Source organism: Scomber scombrus, chromosome 16 (assembly GCF_963691925.1).
Source record: "Scomber scombrus chromosome 16, fScoSco1.1, whole genome shotgun sequence".
In the NCBI taxonomy this organism is placed as follows: Eukaryota; Metazoa; Chordata; class Actinopteri; order Scombriformes; family Scombridae; genus Scomber; species Scomber scombrus.
This window is the reverse complement of record NC_084985.1, coordinates 7,238,045-7,259,429: the sequence shown is the minus strand read 5'-3', so window position 1 is coordinate 7,259,429 and position 21,385 is coordinate 7,238,045. Positions and strand designations below refer to the sequence as shown.

Genomic DNA, 21,385 nt, shown 5'->3' with positions numbered 1-21,385 from the left:
GTGAATGCTGACCTATATTCAGGCGTCTCTGAATGGAGGAAGAACTAAAGGGAAGGCGGAGAGGAAGAGAGCGAGAGAAAGGGTGTGTGCATAAGAAAAGCAGCGTAAGGAAGAGGGTTATTTGGGGTCAGCTGAATGCACTGAAGAGGACTGAATTGACACTCACTGAGCTGCCTCCAGAATAAGAACCAGTTTGCTTTTCCCCTGTGCGGTTATCGTAGCTGATATATGCATAATGATTCTGTAATGTGGAATACTTGATATGTAGCCACGGGGTAAAACTGTGAAAGGGTTGTTTTGTTGGAAAAAAGAATAATAACTGAGAGACATGGAGATATCCAAAAGTCTCTATTTGTGCTTTTATCAGGCGTAATGGTTGTGGGGGTTCACAGAAAAGTCAGTTTCTATAAATGTGTGCGTATGTATATGTATGTGTGCGCTTCGTCTTCTATACTTGTTAAACTGTCACGAGTCATTCTGGCTCATCTTTACTTTGAAAGAGAGTTGCATAGGTTTAAAATGAGGTTTAGATACTATATATGGATTATATATTAAGGAATTTAGATTTAGGATTTGGCTTAAAACTACATTTACCGCCATTGTTATGGAGTGGACACAATTTCATATTCATACATCTGTACTAGAGTATGTTTTAAGTACCTTTCAAGGCTATGGAGGTTTATTTTTGGTGCTGCGTGAATTTCCAGCAAGTTACACTGATCTTTGGTTAGTCACTGAAGAAGAAAACTGAAGAAAAAGTCGATTTAGTTGCAAAGAAGCAGCAAGGTCACAAAACACTGCTACACTTAATTCAAGACATCACTTTTCACACACTAAAACACATATAAACACACACCTACGCACAGATGTACGCAGATGTCGCTAGAAGAATGCTTTTCTGAAGCCAAGTACATGCTGTACTGTTACTGTATTCAGTACGGACACTCTGGAGTTATTACTTCAAGTGGGATGCAGAGGGCAAGGTGTTGCTTTGAAGCTTCAGCAACAACACAAACATCCAATCGATAGCTGTCACTTAAAAGCAGCTCAAAGTGACTCGCTACATGCATGGTTGCTGATAATGCTGTGCAGCTGCACACTAATATGCACACGCACACATAGAGCTGCTCAAACACACATGCTGTATGTCCACGCAAGCACATTGACAGGATGACACACACACACACACACGCACACACACACTAACACAGTGTACAGACAGTCTCTGTGAGAGGAATAAAGAGAACATGAGCTGCCATATCATATTTCCTGGTCTGGCTCTAACAGGGTAGCTGTCAAGATAAAAGGACCATCTTCAATCAGTTACTACAAGATGGTGCTATGCTACAACTGGTGCTACACTACTATAACCCCAGCGACTGTGCTTGTATGAATGTGTGTATGCGTGTGTATGAGGCAGGGTGCTTCCTAATATAGCCCCCCTGAGGAGGTCTAGGACTACAGTGGATGCCACCTCAGGCTACGTGCCGCACAAAAGTCTTCAGTGGAGAGTAGAGATAAGGGACTCATTACAGTGCGTGTATCGAGGTATCAATCATCCATGCATCATTCATGCATTCACTGTCAAATTATGCTAATCCTAATTACTTGTGGGGAAATTACCATTCTTTATCTGCTAATAGTCTGGATTGTTTGGGGTTTCCTACCCACTATACCCACCACCATTTTCCCCAATATTTCCATTTTTCACATTCTCATATTCAGCGCTAATGATCCCATTTTGCACCGCATACAATGTAATAATAATGCCCTAAGTATGAATAATGAATCAACGACAAGTCACGGAGCATTACAATGGTGTACGGGGCAAACAGTGTAATTGTTTACGTCCTTGTGAGTCATCAAGAAGAGTTCTGAAACTGCTGTTGCACATGGGTGATTAATCATTGTGGTTACACATATGTTAATAATTCGTACTTTGCATGTATACAAGTAATCATGGTTAATGGAGGAGATAGAGGGGCCACTCCATGGACAAATATGCATAACAATGCCTGTAATATGACGCTTATGATTCATGGTGCAGGCGTAGTGCCGCATCACGCTCCGTCCTACAGTGTTTGTATCCTTTTGACCTCGCTCTGCCTCCTAACTGTTGATACGTGTGTGTGTATATAAATGCCTGTCTGTAAGCTCAGACTTTTTGTCTTTGTATATCTGTAAATAAGTCGTATCTAATAGCGTAAAAATGAGTCAATTTATCAATTAGTCAATCAACAGATAATCAAGTGACAACAATTTTCAGAATCAGTTAATCATTTATGTGATTTATTTAGGAAGAATTCCACACATTTCCTTTGAGGCTTTGCTGCTTTCCTCCTTTTTATATAATTGTGAATTGAATATCTTTGGGTTTTAAAGACGTCACCAATAGTGATGAATATTTTTCACTATTTTCTGAATTTTACTATACTCAATGATGAATCAGTTATCTGTACAAAAATGTTAGTAACAGTGACACAGCAAGTTTCACATTTTCTCAGTCAAGTAAATCGGAAGGTGTGTCCAAACTTTTGACTGGTATTGTATGTGACACGTCCTTAACGACACAATTCAGAGAAATCAACCCACATCAAGTTGTTGCTGAAATCGTTTATAGCTTGTACATTTATAGATGTTTTCAGTCCATTCTGGGGGTTTGACCAGCCCTTCTGCCCTGCAGGGAGGGTGGGTGGTGGTTTTAGGAGGTTGTGGTGAGCTGTGCAAACACTGAGGGAGAGCACAGGGGTTTTAAATAGTGAGATGGCATCCATGACTAACTGCGGCCGAGCCAAGACCGCCTTGGTCAAACTCCAAACCCAGAGGAGAGCCTCCTCACTGGGATTGCATTCCTCTGTCCTCCTCAATTTATCCTGCGCCACCAGCAGCTGACTGATGATACATTTTGCGGCTTCCCTCCACTAAACCATGCGGTAGTGTGTGCGTGAATGTGTGAGTACAAAAGCGTGTGTGTATGATCTCCAACGCTGTTGTTTGTGTGTGTGCATTTGTGGGTATAAACAGGGCAGGATCGTAAATACACTGTATCTTTCAGTCAAAGCCTCCCACAGAGAAACATCTACAATTTTAAATGTTCTGTATTAAAATGTTAGCTTTGGGCTTCAGACTTGTGACCACATTACTGCCATCAAATCACTAACAACACAGAGGAGTGACAAGTCATACAGTCAGCAACACTTCCCCATTACTACTATATAAAAAAATAACTTCATCTATATCTGCCAGCCTTTAAAAGAAACAACTGTGTTTCCATCTGCAAACACAAAACAGATCCAGATTCATGACGTCTTCTGGCACAGATAGCCCTAGAAACACATCAGACAGATGCTGTGAAATTAGCTTACACATGCGAGCAAACGGTTTCTGGTGTATAAAAGCTTCTCCATGCACCCACAGACACATGCTACAACTCTCAGAACAACTCAAAATAAAGATCCCTCATTTTCTTGTCCACTGCCGCCATCCTGCCTGCCTTGCGCTTTGAGACAATACCCATTTGTTGTAAAATAACTCTCACAGAGGGCTCTTTTATATTAGACACTGGCAAGGAGATAGCAGTACAGGCAATTAACTTATCAACTCTGCAACATGGATTTATAGTTAAGGCATTCATCTTAGGCTGAAGCAGCCAACCTATTGGCTGTATTGTATTTCTTGTCATCTTCTCTCGCAGGTGTAGTGTCCTTGTCAGAGACTGCAGTCGGAATCTGCAGAGGGCAGGTTGCCAGGGCTAGGGGCCAAGGGGGCCACTGGCAGCTCATTGTGGTGAAGACAAACTGAACAGAAGGTTGAAAAAAAGAATTCCTCATACAATACCTGTGCAAGTATTATAGATTAGTTCTGTATCACAGCTTTGCACCGACAGAATTGATGCATATTGCAAAACTCGTGGATGCAAGTGTTTAGCATTCATGCTGGGAAGACATTTTTTATAATTCCTGAGGAACTAATTCTATAGTGACTGCCAAACCACACTGTAAACATTTTTTATCCTGAGGCTATTTTGGCAACGCTGAAGCAGGGAAGAAATGTGAGTGCGACATTTTCACAGGTCAAATATTCATGTATTTGAACATATGGGCTGCAATAATCATTTCTCCCTATCTCAGCATTCCTTTCTTCTTGATTTTACTCTTCATCATGTTCTTCCTTTTCTACTCTATTTTCTTTGTTCCTTAATTAATTCATAACTATTCACACTCATTAGCTATAGCACAGCGCCATATGGCTTCTACTACATTTTCAGCTCTAAATTCAGCGTGACAGTTGAGGCAGTATTTAAAACTATGTGTGTTAGGCAGAGGAGAGGCATGCAGTTATGTTACAATCCAAGCTGTAGTGTTAAATTGGCATCAAGGCAAATGGAGTCTGGTTTCATCATCAGCATTACCTCTGAGCTCACTGGAGATAAGAGATTACCATCTAAATGTCTAACATGGCTCACAGAGATGAAGAGGCATTCAAAAATAAAGTAGTCAAGCATCTAAAGAATATCTCCTTATTCCTGCCATTCGCTGATTTAAACAAGCAGAAAAAAATGTAAACTGTGCAGACATTCAGAGCTAGAAATGGCATCACTGCTCAACTCCCTGGTAGCTCAATCAGCCTTCAAGCTTAATAGCAAAGCACCGATGTGTTTGGTGCAACATGTGAAGAGCCCTCGAGAAAGGTTTGAGACCTGAAGGGTGTTAATTACTTGTCAAGAGGTTGTTAAAATGAGCCCCGTGGCAAAAAACTGAGTGGCTATACAGAACCCCCACACGGATATCTCAAAGAACACACACACAGAATCGCATAGACAAGACTGCATGTATAGTCACACAAAGGCACTTACAGGCCTAAGCACTAACACTTATAAGTGTACAAGCAAACACAAACCAGTTAATGCCAGCATTCGCATGCATGGCAGTACACAGACACAAGTACACATGTTAACATTGATGTATATCAATGGCAATTCAAGTGTTCCCACACTTGCACATGAACACCTTCACATATACTCAGGTTAGAATGTCAAACAACCTTGAATAGCTGCTCATTATGGTACCCGTTGATGTGAAAATGCCACAAGCAGTACAAGCACATTTCTACACAAAGAGCAGGTGCAGGCCTTTTTTCACACTTCTCTTTCACTTTGCCTATAAAGTATCTTAAAATACCTGCTCGTTCTTCATGCCAGCTATACCTGGAATTGACTCATCTTAACATTCATGCTGGGTGCCCATCTTGTGCGTCACCATGTTATCCCGCTTTTGAGCAGCAGTTCGTAATAAGCAATGTAATCACGTCAGGTACTAGGATTGAAAGCGCCGCCAGTGAGATGAGAGGACAGGCTAAATATTTGAACAAAGCCGGATCAATGAAAATCAAGCGCCCCTGGAACATGGGGAAAATCTCCAGGTAGAGACAAACATTAAAATCTGGACATAGACAAAGTGTCCCATTCCTCTGAACAACTACGCAACCTATTTCTTTTGCGTAGCATCTGTTAGTCATTCATGAGGAACGGCCTGGCCGCCCTCAGCTAGCCTTCCTCTTCATTGCGGTTATGATTTATGCCTTCCTTAACTAATCAAGGGTATGATCATTAGTCAGGGGATGTGCAGGGGCCAGGGCCTTGGCAGGTCAGTGGAAAGCTGTATCGCTCATTGTGGTTCCCCCGCCATCCACTGGTTAGGTCCAGGATAAGAGATGACTGGAGGTACGCCCCCTCACCTTCCACCAGTGCCCTTTGAGGCATTCGTCAACAAACAAGACACGAAAGGGTGCTCTGGGATGCGCAATGAAACGGATTAAGCTAAAGTCTGAAGAAGAATGCCACAGCGGTGACAAAAATCTGCTGATTCCCAAGATCCTGTTTGTACTTTGTTGAAATTTATTACAGATTTTTCTGTCTTTGTTTGAATCCAGATGACAGAAAGTCAACAATAACACTTAAGAAATGAAGAAATACCCCAAATTCGATCTGAATGCCAAGATACTCCTGGGAAACCTTGGTCTATTTTGATCTGTGATTCTGCGGCTGCTGGATCTCTCCTCACCATGAGCTCACACGCATTAAAAATACACACACATACAGACGACGACCACAATGCATGCAAAAACAGCACAGGAAGTGGAGGGGGTACAAAAGGTCAAAGCTCAAGGAATGCGGCACTGATGGCCTGGCTGCCTCTATTTACGACAAACTTGGCCAATCAGACGCCTACTTGGTGAACAGCCAACTTGGAACTTAGTGGAATGGAGATTGAGGAGGGGAGCAGCAGAGTGTGGGGAGGGGGGGGGGGCAGAGGAGAGAAAAAGGATTTTTGTGTATGTGTGTATGTGATAGGGGGGTGCTAACAAAGGCTGCGGGTGTTATCCACTGAGGTTCTGCATGCTGAATCTGTCCAAATCAATGTGATTATCCCTCAGCTATTGCTAATTAGAGTCATTAATACGCAATGCAAGCAGGAAACGGCACAAGCTCTCTCTCTCTCCCTCTCTCCTTCAGCCGATCTCGCCTCTTTCTGGAATGGCTTTGAGGGAGCAGAGGCATTTGGAAAAGGTCCGTTGCTGGCTGCACTTCAGTCGAGATTCTCATCTGCACATAATTCACTTTCAAAGGGCAGAGGGGGCAGCAAAGAGAATCCTTAATTGAGCCGGCACCGTGTACAACATAGACAAATGTTTATATCTCAGCCCTCTAATGAGAAACCAATAACGGATGCACCCCACCACCCCCCGCACCTCTCCCCCCCTGTCCAGCCCACCCCAAATACACAGATACACATGACAATGAAAAACAGGTCCTTTTGGCGAGCGTCACCTCATTTATCAATAGCCCTTATGCTCGGAGTCATGCAATACTCCAGTCATGCAATACTGCAATAAATCTGTTTTTATAGAATGTAACATTGCCTATATTTTTCCATTAGGCTGATTCTGTGGTAAGGCTAAGGGATGCTTTAGATTGTAATGGTCAACTTCTGACAACCTTTTAAATTGTACGGAGGCTGCACATGTAGCCTGTCTAGCCAAGATTGAATCAGTACTCAAAAGGCATGAGGTTTAGCGTGTTCACATTTTAGGTACAGTATGTAAGGGTATTCATTTATATGCTATACATCCTTTATTGGTTTGAATGTAGATCTTTTCAATTACATCTCTTTGAAGCAACTGTAGATATTGCTATAATCGTTGCAATAAAACATTGCAAAATTTGTTGAGACAAAATAGGAAGTTTGACATCAAGTCACCCACATAACAGAGTAAAAGCGACAGTAATTCTTTTAAGATGTGAGTTTATGTAATGCCCTTGTGGGTTTTTAGCATCCTCGTATAAAATGGATGGCAAGTTACAGGGCAAAGAAATGAACAACAACAAACTGCCAAACACACAGCCACAAGAGACTATCTTCACATCTCATCTATCTCCCACAATTCAGTGCGGTGGGCCGTCGCGGCAGAGCGCCAGTCAGGCCGGTGAATCTCGGCACAGCCTTATCTCCCAGCGGCGGAGGAGGAAACAGAGGTCTTTTAAAGGGCTGAGGTCATTTCCTCTGCCTCCGGGCTCTGGCAGGAAAAATAAAATGTCTCCATTCGGTCAGCCCTGCTTTATTTCAAATGCCGCCGCTGCCTTTTAAGAGGCCCTTGTGGGCATGGATGGCAAATGAGCGGTTTTGGGATCTCACAATCTATTCCTTTTCTCTCTCTTTTCTGCCATCCTCAATCCCCGAATATGTCTCTGATGCAAACCCCAAATCTCTGCTGTATTTCTACAGTAAATGTGAAAGTGCAGCGACAGATATATAGATGGAGTATGAGAGCGAGAGAGAAAAACAGAGACAAAGAGGGAAGGAGTAGCAGAGTGATAGTGCGGAGGTGCATGAGAACCAGAGAAAGAGATGAAGAGCTGAATGCCTCCTCTTACCCAGAGCGCTTGACAGCCCTAAAGCCCTTTCACAACTTCCTGTTCCCATTTCTCTCTGAACTGGTCTACCTCCAAAGCATGTGTGTGTGTATTTATCTGCATGCACCGTTTGTATGCGTCTGTTATGTACCCTTGCAAAAGTACGAATGTGTATGTGTGTGTGTGCCTGGGAGCTTGTATGTATGTGTGTGTCATCGAGTAAGGTAGAGAGCGAGGGAGTGAGTCAGCGCTGGGAAGATAGAGAGGCTCATTGAAAGGCCTGCGTGGTGCGGTGGTGGAGGAGAGCAGCCAGAACAGGCAGACAGGCAGGCACACATGCTGTGATGTTAGGTAGAGGATTGATAGATCTGTTGCATGGTCACTGCTGCTGCAAGAGCCTAACACACCTCAGGCAGATGGATGGGGAGTGCGTGCGGGGGTACGATTAGTCTTTGTGTGTGTGTGAGTGTGCCCTTGGTGTTTGAGTGCGTGGGAGAAGTGTATTACATTGTCTTGGTGTGTAGTTTTACTTCAAACAGGGCTTCATAGCACTTATACACACACTTTTATTCTCAGGGAAAATATAGATAGATGTATGCTTGAAGGGAAACATGTATGTGTGTGGGCACCACACCTTTGTTGGCTTATCTCTGTATACGCAGTAAATTCATTTCCCCAACATCTGACCTGTAAGTGTCATCGCTGTTTTTCTGCTTTTCCATAATGCGCAGGTTTCACTCCCACACTCACTATTTATCTCACATATCCGCAGCTATCCATCTTCCTATCACCTACTCACTTTCAATTAATCTCATATGTGATTTATCAGTACTAAAAAACAAAACACTTCTGCCATCAAGTTATGTTTGAAACTTAATGAACAGTGACATTCTACATCTAGTATATTAACATAGTGCAGATGCATGTAAAGGTTATTTTATACTTTATAATACAGGTTGTAGGTATAAGTAAACAAGCTGCAGTTGCATTATCGAATAAAACAAAACAAAACAAAAAAGGATCTATAGGATTTCACCTTTTGACTGCTTTTCTACAGCTTTTGCTGTCTGCTACATGTTGAAAGTCAGCAACTTTTCGCTGGAGCAAGACTCACTGTGTTCTGGCCAAGATCTAACGGTCAGCTGTTTCAACAATCAAATTCAACTTTGGAAAAAGAAAAACATAAATCTACAAGCCTGTGTGTGATTAAGTCATTTACATTTTAATTAATCTCTGTGGATTTCTCATGATTGGTCTAAAATCTTACCTTGTAGCAGCAACATTTTAGTATTTTAGATTTTAAAACTAAATAAAAATTAAAGACTTTTTAAAGTAATTCATGGATTCAAATTTTACAGATTTATAATGGAACAATCAAACTCAAGGCTTATCAGATGCCAAAACACTGAACAATGGTTAATAATAATATGAGACAGGAAAGTTACAAATTATTTTAATCTACCTTAATGGTAGAATACAAAATAAACTATAATTACATAATAATATTAAAATAGTTGAATATGTTTTAGATCTTTCTGTCCCGCTAGCTCTTTTAGAGATGACTGGTACTGACCTCTTCTCTATCTCATTTTCCCCACATTGTTTTGGCAGTGTGCTCACTGAGCTGAACTAAACACAAATAACACAAGGGGGAGGAGAGGAGGTGGATAAGGAGAGGAGAAGGTGGAGAGGGATGCTCTGTGTGTGACGATGGCACAACGGTGATAAGCCGCCGCTCTGACATTTAAACAAGTGTCAGGGTCCCGGGGTCAGATGAATGGAAACAGCGCGTGACTAGATCAGGGCGGTGTGCCGCTTTTGCTTTGTTACTGTGAACTGAGACGAACGCCAGTCCATCAGGCTTCGATACACCTGCTTGGCTCGTTTATGCTTTGATACCTGCTCACCTTTCATGAGCACTGACGTACTGTGTATGGGGCAAAAAAAGCAGAAATTTTGCAGCAGAAATTATATTTTTGTGAAGTTTCTCTTCTTCTCAATTCGTCTTTCAAACACTGTAATTTTCTTTTCAAGGTTTCTCAGACCTTTCCCCTTACAATCTTCTTTCTCTACACATATCACCTTTGTCCACCCCTCTCTCTCTCGCTGGGTGCAGAGCAGGACCATCCTTTCCACTCATAAAATACGTCTGCTTATATTTGCCTTTTGGCATCTCAGCCGTGCTGCATTCCAGGAGGGTGACTTATGGGAAACGTGGTCTCCCACACAACACAGTGCTAAGCAGAGCAGATTTTTTGTGTTGTGCATAACTCAGGTCAGCTGGACACGGAGAGGGATAACCTGTGATCAAACTCAATCACAAGGACTTGAAAGAATTTCCCTTCTGCTGTTACTTTTTCTCTTTTTTCCCTCAGTCTCAATCCACCTCACCTCCCTCAACTTGTCTTTCTCCTCTTTAATCCACCCTGTGCTATGTCCTGTGACCTATAGATAGATCCTTCCTACTAACATGCATCCAGTCTTGTCTTTAATAGCCCGCAGGACTCACAAAAAATAGACTGTCAAGACAATCAGCCTTCTTTTCTATCCTCTAAAAGGCAGAGGGTCTTTTCCTCAACATTTTGACCCAGAGCATGCCTGGCAGGATAAACTCAGGTGTGGAGCAGGGTTAAGAAGGCAGCTTCACCTTGAAAGGCCACACTTCAGAGCCCGGGTAACCACAAAAAGCAATTAAAAGTATTGATGGAACTTCAATAGCTCTTAAACAGTGCTGCCAGACACCTCGGGGCAAGTAGCACACTAATCTTTTTTTCCCCCCCTCATCCCTCTATCGCTCGGTCTATGCCTCGCTCTCATTCTTTGACTCTTTTTTTATTTATTCTTTATTTTTTTGCACTCAAGGCTAAGCTGGTCTTGATCATTACCAACTAAATGCACACAAAAGAAAAACAAAGTGAAATGTATTTACAGCCATGCGAGGCAGGTGGCTCAAGCAAAGTGAAAACCCAGAAAACATAAGTGTGACAATGATAGTAATTAATCCAAGCTAGCTTGTTAGCTCTCTAATTGGTCCAGTGCACGTGTATGTTCATGCATGTAAATATGTGTAGAGTGTGTGCTCCAGAAACAATTTCAAATGAGCCACTAATGTCGTTGCTGCATGTGCGCACCATTTACTGTGAAGCTGCTAATGGACCTTTTACAGAAACACACTTTCGAAAAAAGATTGTCTTTCATATAAGAAAACAGGAAATCGAAGAGGAGATAGGGAGGGACTGAGACAGCGACTGCTCGCCTGCTTAACCTCAAAGCAGGGCAGCGCCATCCAAGAGCAGGTTGTTTACCCAAAGCCTTCCTGCGACTGATTTACGGTGCAAGGCTTCCTCGACTGATGTCTAAATTTACGCTGGGGCTTGGATTGCTGTTCCTGTGACAAGACACAGTCTAAAGAGTGGAAGCTGGCACACTAAAACAGGGTGGGTGTACAAGACAGACAAGCTTACCTTTGCACTGGTTGGTGTTCTTATCCAGAATGGCCTTGGTTGACACTATTTTTCCATACCTGTAAAGACAGAGAAACAAGAAATGTAAGCATTTCTGATTCTTTGACCGGTGGGGCAGTTCACCCTGATTGCCATCCAGTGGTTAAAGTAGATGTCTTATTTTCCATACCCTGTGCCATTTAGTTGCAACTAGCAATTTGCAAAGTAGCACAAATGTCAAAAGCCATTGGAAAGAGAAATCACTTGAGGTTAATAACATTATGTGTATGGCTGACTTCAAATGAATGTGCAGCCCTCTGACATTTGAGCGAGTCACTGAACATTTTTAAAAGGTCTAAAAAGCACACAAGCACAGTGAGCAGTTACAGAGGATAAGTACTTATATGAGTAAAAAAGTATAGCATAGATATTTAGAGAAAACTGAAAACTACATCATTAACAAAATAGTCTTTCACCAGTCAGATAACCCAATAACAATACTAAATTATTTCATAACTGAATATTCAGGTTGAACAGCAGCAATATTTATGATAACCCCAAAAAACTTTTCACTATTTATTTGCAAACTGAAAAAAGTGATTACATTATGATTGCTTCCAGGCATTTTTGGCAATTTTTATACATAAAACAAAAGCAAGCATTTGTAATATATAAGCTATTCATATCAGGCAGCAAGTTGGGAAAGATGCAGTATTTATTTCACATATATACAAAATTCAAAATTAACAAGAGATGAAAACTGCAAAAACTGACTCCATGAAAACTGAAATATACGATAGTTCTTTATTCCACATTTCTGTATGCAAAGTGGGTTAGTGGCTAAGGATTTTTCAGAATTGGAAGTCTGACCTCTCTGACTGACTGAAAGTGAGTTATTTTATCTGCTTGTCTCAGCTAGAACTGCAACATGCAGCATTGTTTGGCAGGTGAGAGGTTTCTGTAAGTACAGTATGTGTGTGTGGATATACTGTGTGTGGTTCTATGTGTGTGAGCATGGGTGCAAAAGCAGCTTTGCTTGTAAAATTACCCTTGTTTATATGATGTCTGTAAGTGAGAACAATTCCCTTTGTGTTTAATGCACATCACCGTGAGTAAGCAGAGGAAAGACTACCACATTCTGTATGTTTGGCACACACACAAACACCCACACACACACACATTCTGTAGGGAAGAAGCAGTGGTGCATCCCGGCCCATATTTCACCAGCAGGGGATAATTGTGCCATTTCTCAACGAGTGGCGGAGACTCTATTTACTGCATGCTGCGGTGGGGTGGGTGGTGGATATGAACTGATGAGCTCCAAGAGGAAAACTACCAGCTCACACACACAGACACACACACACTCACACATAAAAACACAGATACCGCATGAGTACACATACACATACAAATATGCACACACAGAGACAACACTCACCAATCAGTGGATTGTCTCTCCTCAGCAGATAAACAGGCCATTTTAGCTATAGGGAACCATAATCCACTGCAACAGAACAGTACTAACGTGTAATGTTTGATCACAGTGAGACACACTCAAGCATAAGTACACAACATGAACATGGAACAGTGATTGTTCATTTGATTAGAGAACATGCAGAGCTGTGTTTGCCACTGCAGTCTTTCAGTGTTTGTCGAGATGCAAACTGAAGAGAAAAGTAAAAGGTAAAGTTACATGTAATTTTAAATCAAGATAGAGATACTTATTGTAATTGGATTACTTTTTTCAAAATTGTAGTTGAGGAAACTTTAAAATAACCAGATGGAAATTAGCACTGGGTGAAACTATCAAACTCAAATTTGGTGATATTAAAATAATTACTGTAGCTTCTTTATGAACAAATGGACCTCATGTAAGGTCAGAAAATGATATTACTTAACTATAATTCAAACTGAATGTGATTTCACAACATTGATTCTGTTGATTTGCCAAGCTCTACATGCAAGCCTGTGAACTGAAGTAGTCACTGAAGGTTATTGTGCATGTGTGTGTTTGTTCTTTTATTCCTTAATTTTCACGCAGGTGTATGCCCTGTTTCAGTACTTGTGTGAAAAATATTTGTATGCTTTCAGTCTGGGAAACAGTTAAAAAGCTCAATGCTTTTGGCACAAATTGGCGAAAAGTTCTCATTAAAACTTTGTTTGGACTCTGGGGAAGCAGGAGACAGTAGCTTTCGAATGCCAACTCATCACTGCTTGCCTCATTAAATGTTAAAGATGGCTCATCAATGCATCCTATCCGCGGTCCAAATGCACACCACAAAGACACTGCAGCGAGATGAAAAGGCAAGGTGGAAGGAGCCAGCTTCGTGCACATAATGGAGACATATTGGAGACGGATGGAGAATGTGATCAGCATGTTCATGTATGTGGTGTGTGTGTGTGTGTGTGTGTGTGTGTGTGTGTGTGTGTGTGTGTGTGTGTGTGTGTGTGTGTGTGTAGGTGTGTGTGTGTGTGTGTGTGTGTGTGTGTGGCTGTGGACGACCCTGCTGGCGGCTCCTTCGCCTCTCTGCCAGGCAGGCCTGGGGAGGCTTTGATGTGACAGAGGCAGTCCCTGTGAAGCGCAGGTTTAACACTGTGATGCTGTGGCCGGGATGCAGAGCCTGTCTCCACTAATCCTATTTCAATCACTCTCGCAGCCTCTTATCTCTGACTCCGCTGGCCCTCGGCCCTCCCCCCTCCTCACAAATCTTCTCCTCTCCCCTGCTCGCTCTCTCTCTCTTTCTCTCTCTTATTGTCTCTCTACCCTCCTCTCCATTTCCCCTTCCTGTACTGTATCCTTCATTTCTCTCCCTTTGTCTCTCTCTCCTTCTCCTCTTCCCCCCTCCTAATAGGAAACCCATGGCAATCATTCTGATGCAATATCGGATCAACCCTGAGAAAAGAAGACGCCAGAAATGAAACCGCCTATAAAAAATAGAGGCTTTATGAGCTATTTTAAGCTGACGAAAATGTACAAATTGTGGTGGATGTAAAACATGTCATTCGTTTGACAGCTGTCTGAGCACTGAAATGCGATAAAATTGAAGCTGAGCCGAAAGCTTCTACGTTTTTAAGAGGGCAGCAGCATGCACAGTGCAGTGACATCGCAGCGCTGTATTTCTTTCTTTCCTCGCTCTCTTGCTGGATGAAACGATCCAGGCGTATTCCATTTCCGTCATCGGAGCTGGGAAAGTGAAGTGGCTCTTTGCTGTACGTGGGCAGAGGGAGAGCTGGCCAGAACCACAGCACGTCACTGTGGTGTTGCTGGTACACAGAAAAGGCCAGTGCTGGAACGGATGGACGGACCACCCAAGTGTTGTGCTCAGATCTCGCCCTCAGCCTTTAGACACACTCTGCAAAGGTCTGTGAGTTAGTGTGCCATTACACAACAGGGTGTGTGTAATGCTTTAGACAGTAGGTAGATGAAACTTGAATCACGATCTAAGACCGCTGACCGACATCTGTACTCTCTAAAGCTCTTAGTGTAAATGTCTGATGAATGTGTGCGTGTACCTACATGTGACTCTCCATCTGTGGTTGGAGATACAGACCTGAATGTAACAGATATCTACCATTTAAGAAAACTGATTCCTTCTCTTTGATGAAGTATAATATCTGCATAAGTATGCATGAATTAAAGCTAATGTTTCATTTAAATCATCTGAAAAGACCTTTGCTCAAAAACTCTAAAACCCTGACCTGTTACCAGACATAGGTCACCAGACAGTCTCCAAGCCGTCTTATAGGAAATGTTTAAACATTAAATAGCAGGAGAATAGAGAAAAGGGGTGAAGAAAAGATCAGAAAACTTTGCGTCTCTTAGAAGTTCTTTCCTACAATTGAAAACGACCTATTCAACATCTTTAGCGCATCTGTGCAGGGGTATATGACAAGGTGCAAAAAGGCACACTATAATGAGCAATTCAACTTCGATTTATCAACTCTTTTAGGCCTTTACACAAAACAATTAGCAGAGTACATACTGTATCTGAAAAAGAAAGGGTGCAGCTGTGTAGGAGCAGCAGCCGCAGACACCCGTCATCCAGATTTACTCCGTACAGAAAATTACCCAGACTGGATTTCATAAGCTCAAGAAATACAGTTTTATTTTTTTTAAAGTATAATGATTATATCAGTGTACTTTTAAGTAACACAGAGCAGCATTATACTTTTATTTTAACCAATTAGTTCAGCTAGTGACAACCTTTACGCCAATTTCTTTACAATGGACAAGTGTATCAGCTGACGAAACAGTGGTAAGTTTGCTGGCTGAGGCAATGTCTAGTAGTCCAGTTGTTTTAGACAGCAGTAGTATAAAAAAAATGCTTCAGGAAACAAAGTCTGTTTGGCCAATTTTAATGTGAGAAACAGCTGCAAGATGAACATCATGACATCACAGGAAATAGCCTGTGTTTTCATGTTTTTAGATTTGAACTAATATTTACAAGCCAGAAGGGAGAAGGCTTTTTTTCTAGTAACACTGGAGATAAACTAAAAAAATTATACGATGTGTTTCATTTTGTTAAGTCTTTGATGCGACTACAAGAGACAGGTGTCACTGTGGCAGGCAGAGAGAGGACAGAGTAAGAAAGAAAAAAACGAAGGGAAAAGGAACATGACTTCTTTATACTTTTATATCAAAGATAAAAAGGAGAAGCAGGATGCAAGAAGGAACCAAATATAAAGAGGATGACAGATAAAAATGGAAAATCTCAGGCAAACAGCACACGCACACACACTCTGGCATTCATGCCCAAAAGTGAGCGAGAAGAAAAAAAAGATAGGGGAAAAAAAGAGAAAAAGTACATTTGTGTGCATATGTACTATATATAAATGAGCATGTGCATGCGTGACTTGTCAGTGTGAATCAGTCGGGATCATCTTGCTGTATAAATGCACTGTGTGGCAGCTGCCCTTGACTGTCGTCCCCTGTTTTACAGCAGCTAACGTGTCCCACAGCTCACACATCTACGTGGCTCAGACAGAGGTTAGGTCTCCTGTCCACTGGGCATCTTTTTAGATAGAAATATTAAACAGATGCTTTTGTGAAATGTTGTTGCTGCTGCAGTTGCTATGCGACTACCAAAAATCTGATCTCGCTATCCTTAAGCATCAATATATTTTCTATTTCTGATGCTTTGCTCTCTGAGTGCGGATGACACGCTGAACTGACAATGTCAGGGACCTACGGCTGTTATATTTCAGATTTCTCCATATCTCACGGATGTTACTGAATGCATTTCACTGAAACTGTCTACAAACAACTTTTCAGACTTCAAGACTCTTTTTGTGGCATATGTTCTGATCCAGAATTTGAAATGTATTTTCTTTTGGTTAGTTAAAACTGAAAGTTGTCTTTTATGATCAGAGGCCAGCTGTTTGATAAACTGTTTATGCTGTAAAAAATGTACTTGGCACTTGGCTCACAGAAGAGAGATTCTCAGAGGACAAAGCATGGTGACAGTTGGAAGTGGTAAAGGACAAAGCAGAAAGAGAAACTTGAACAACATTTTTTTTTAGCAGTGGGTAAAATAAGGAGAACGCTGATGAAAGTCGAGTTTTGTGTACAAAGAGGAAGACAGCTGGATGCGGTGACGTAAAGAGCGAAATAAACAGAGGAGGACAAAAACTATCCTGATGGACACCTGGCAGGGAGCGGAGCAGCTGCTCAGCCCACCACCACTGAGTTGATATCCCGAACTTCTGCTCCTGACCTCTCTCAGCTGTCAATTTGGTGGTTATGGTCTTTATCTATATCCCAGAACAGAGACTATGACTTATTTTAGCAAAGTGACAGCAAAGTTGGCTTTCAACACTCTAATCTATTGCCTTCAGTACAAAGATTGTTTATTTTATCAAAACTCTAGGTTGTCTGGGTTGGTTATTCTAATTAATGAATGATTTATACTACTTTACCAATATACTAATGGAGGAATGGTGTCTAGATAAAGCTAAATATTAGCATTACAGTACAAATATAAAAACACTGTGTTGGCAAGGATGAGTAGCAATAAATCAAAACCCTTCAACAAATTGGATAATTCCCTCTTGGCATTAGTACTCTATCTTTTCCTTGGCAGAATTTCATCAGGTTTTTTTAGGTGCTGGGATTCCCCCGTGTTTTGTTGGCGGGTTTACTTTGGCAACTGGCAAATGTTTACTTTCGAACCTTAACGGCTCTAAATGTGAGAAGCATGTTAGAACAGAAAGGTAATCTGGCCTTAAGTGGTAGTTCTTTCTTTTCTTATTTCTTCTACTTCAGCAACTGTCACATTCTTGGGGCAAAAAGCAAAATTGGCAACACTGCAGAACATCTAGGAAATGTTGGCGTTATATTATAGCATGAAATAAAAGAATGTGGTAGACAGAAACAACATACTCAACATGCAGCTTGAAGTTTATTCATTTCCTACAGATTTGAGAGACCGTAGTTTCTTGGCAAACGTGTCATCACATCTGTCTGTTGAAGTTGGCCATGGTCAAACTCTCTGTGCTCATTAGCTGTCATCAACTATTCCGATTTCAATTTTTCCTCATTTCCTTACTGATGCGATTCCTTTTTATGATCATTCCTTTCACCTTGCAAGTTTGAAATGGATGACAAGTTGATAAGAACCATTCAAAGATTCCTAGGCAAAGATTATAGCTGCAAGCTGCAATAGAGCGACCAGGCACCAGTCAGGCAATTTATAAAAGAAAAGAAGGTGATTTAAAAGTTTTAGCATGTGTTAAGCATTCATTGTCAGAGAGTTAAATTTAAAGCTATTCATGCTCGCATTAAAGGGTTTTCAATAAATTAAAGTTTTAAAATTCAGACTGCTATACAGTTTCCATGAGTTAAATTGCTCCCAGAATTTAATCTTTCACTTTGGATGAGACTAGACCAACCTGCGTACTTTGTTTCATTTGTGTAACTTTGAAGGCTCATTTATATCTTGCTTTGTACATTTATCACGCATAATCGATTACTTACCCATTATTTTTATTAAATCCATATAACACTCAAAATGTTTGCCAAAAATTAGACATTTCAAGATGAATGGATTTCATTTATTACGCTTCCTTTATCAGATTTTCAGTCTGCAAAATGAAGGAAACTAACAGGAAATTAACAGTTTTTTAAGTGTGTTAAGTGTGATTATACGTCAGAATAACACAAGTTAATGCCGATAGTCAAACTCAAGTATTTGGTAAAAAGTTGCATAAGCAGCAGGAGAGCACTGTTCAAGACCACCAACCGACATCCTTAACATCATGTAAACAGAGATTTTTAGCATCACGTTGGGCAATCTTTAAATGAGCTGTGAAAAAATGTTTTTTTGCTCATTACAAGTAAAATAAAGGCTGTATTTAAAAATAAAATATGTAACAGAGAGCTTTTGAAAAAAAGTGTCTATCCTAAAATAACTGGTATTGATCGAATTGTGAGCCTCTGACCCAGTGTTGTAAAGGCTGGAAAAGCTTATCCGGTTTAAATAGAAACGCTCCGTCAAAATTGGATAATTCTCAATGATTTATTGGTTATAATGAGCTTGCACTCGACACTGCACGTCCTTGGTTGCTCGGTAATATACCCGCCAAGTGTGCAGAAGAAAGGCTGAACTGTTCTCAAGATACCCGAAGGACATAAGGCATACAAACAGACAGACAAAAGGTCATTGCTTCATAGTTAGATGTATACAGTACATGTTGTAAAACACAACCAATCACACAATAATGTTGAGCATTCTGGTAATAAAGCCTGAACACATTCCAGAAACAGCTGCTCTAGTTACATCTTGTTTCATTCAAGATGTTTCTTAAACCGTACAACAACTGGGGTGTAAAAATAAGTTGCAGTTTTATGGAGGGTTGTGTTCCTGACTATTTCCTGGCTGGGAGCAATGACTTCTTTGAGTTGACTGGCAACCTCACAGGGATGACATGATTCCAGGATTTATTTTTTGTTATATTTGGAAGGAGCCAGAGTAGGTATTCCCCCTTCTTTCACACTGAACCAGCTGCTGACTGTACTGTAGTTGCTGTAGCTTCATATTTAACAAATATGGGATTCATATTGATCTTCTTATCTAAATCTCTATTCTCTTTGATGGTGACCTTCAGAGAATCTGAGTAGGCGCTTTGTCCTGAAGAAAATGTGGATTTTTGTGAATTCTTTGAATAACCCTGTCACCCCTCCCTTTCATCTGGACTCTAACCAGCAGACTAAGCATGTCCAGGGGTAGTGATTTTATTTTATTTTTTACAGGATGCACATGTAAGAAAAAACAAACAAAAAAAAGCTGTTGAATTTAGGAAAATATGTTTGCTAGAGACACAAAGCTCAAAAAGAGCTTCAAACTGAGCCTGAGAAAGTGAATCACAAACTGGTAGAGTGTTTGTTTATTGAAAGCGTGCATAAAAACATCCCTAAAAAGGCATGTTCTGAGTGAAACTAGTTACTATCGCTTTCCTTCTCACGCACACACTCTGGTCTTCTTCAGAGCCAGCCTTGCAGAATAGCCCCTGTTTGTTTGGAAGTGTCCAAGCTGTCAAACCCACATGCCATGCACTGCTGTCTGACACGCACAAATGAACACATCTCATCGGTGCTGGTGCTGCCTGTTTTCTAGATACCACTTCAGATGAAAGGGAAAGTCAGTAGACGGAAATGTGGAGAAATGAGAAGAGAGGATGTAGGAAGGGATGGAGGGATAAAGCCGGAGAGTCCAGAGATCTCAGGTTTTGTCCCTCACGTCAATCAGTCTTTCTGTACCAGAGATTCTGCTGCTGTGTCTGTGGGAGCTTAAAAACTGTCCTCGGCTGCATACGGCTGGAGTCAGATAAAATGGTAACTACAGTTGAGGAGGGGGTGGGAGGGTGGGAACAGAACTGTTGCACAGACCAGCATGTTACAATGGCGAATGGATCAGTTGCTATGGTAATTGGTATGCTATGAGTTCCTGGAGGTAAGCTACGGTGAAATGCAGCTTTTAGCTTCAGTTTTTAAAAGACTGTGTATTTAAGTCCAAACTAAAACTTAATAAGAATGTGATAAACTAAAGATGCTTTAAAAATATATATTATTAAAACATTCACTTGTAACAGAGTCAAAAAAGAGACTCTTTCCAGGCTCTAAATAGGCAAACTGTCTACGTGTCATGTATACAATAATGGGGTTATAAATAATTCAAAAAATAAGCCTAAGGCCAAATCAGCTTCTCCGCTCGCCCTTGCTCTAAATCGATGTTTGGGGAGGAAAGAGGCGTTGCGTTTTAGTTACTTTGGCCCGGCCAGTGAAATGACTATGTCACTACTGCTGTAGCAGAAAAGTGGAGAGATTAACATCATGAAGAGATGTTAGAGAGCAGAAGAGAGAGAGAGTAAGGGGGAAAAAAAGAAACATGGCGCGAGAGTGCAACAGTGAGAAAAGAAAGAGAGAGAAGTGGAGTGTGCAACGGAAAGAGGGGGGCTGGTGAGAAAAGAGAGAGAGCCATTCACACATAGAAAAAGTGGGGATGGAGGGTTCTGGTTCCAGGAATGACAGATGCTTCTGCTCAGCATGTAGCTGTAGCTGTAGGAGTAGTTTAGTTTGGAAATTCCTGTGGTTTTCTAGCTACTTTTCAGAGGTGAAGAACTACTATCTCCTCATGTCTTGACTGACGCAAATCTTGACCCTGCTGTTAGATTAGTGTACTATGTACGTAGGTTTAAAAAAAGGACAGTTGGAGATAAAGATTAAACAACAAAGACCTGAGATTCAGATAGAAAAAGGAGAAAAAATATGGCCATTGCAGATTACAACCTGGATTACTGGATTTTTAAGGCTTTTTATTGGGGATTTACACTAAAAACAAATACAAGTTTTGTGAACTTTAATCATTGGGGTTAACATCATTGGAAACTGAATTAATATCTTGACAAAACAATCTAAACTCAATCAATTTTTTAAGCTTTTTCTCAATTTTTCGACGACATCCCACATTTCATCATGGATTTTGCTCAGTTTCCATGGATGCAATTATCATAAACCAGGAGATGCAGTTGAAAG

At 41.1% G+C, this 21,385-nt stretch overlaps 1 protein-coding gene across 2 annotated transcripts in view; it reads right to left on the bottom strand.

Annotated features, from left to right (window-relative positions):
* The window catches only part of rbms3 (RNA binding motif, single stranded interacting protein), a 196,203-nt gene that overhangs the window by 130,721 nt on the left and 44,097 nt on the right, over window positions 1–21,385 (bottom strand). For both annotated transcript variants that reach the window (XM_062435758.1, XM_062435759.1), the window contains exon 3: window positions 11,377–11,435. In XM_062435758.1, coding sequence (XP_062291742.1) covers window positions 11,377–11,435 — 59 coding nt within the window. The remainder of the gene's footprint in view (window positions 1–11,376; window positions 11,436–21,385) is intronic.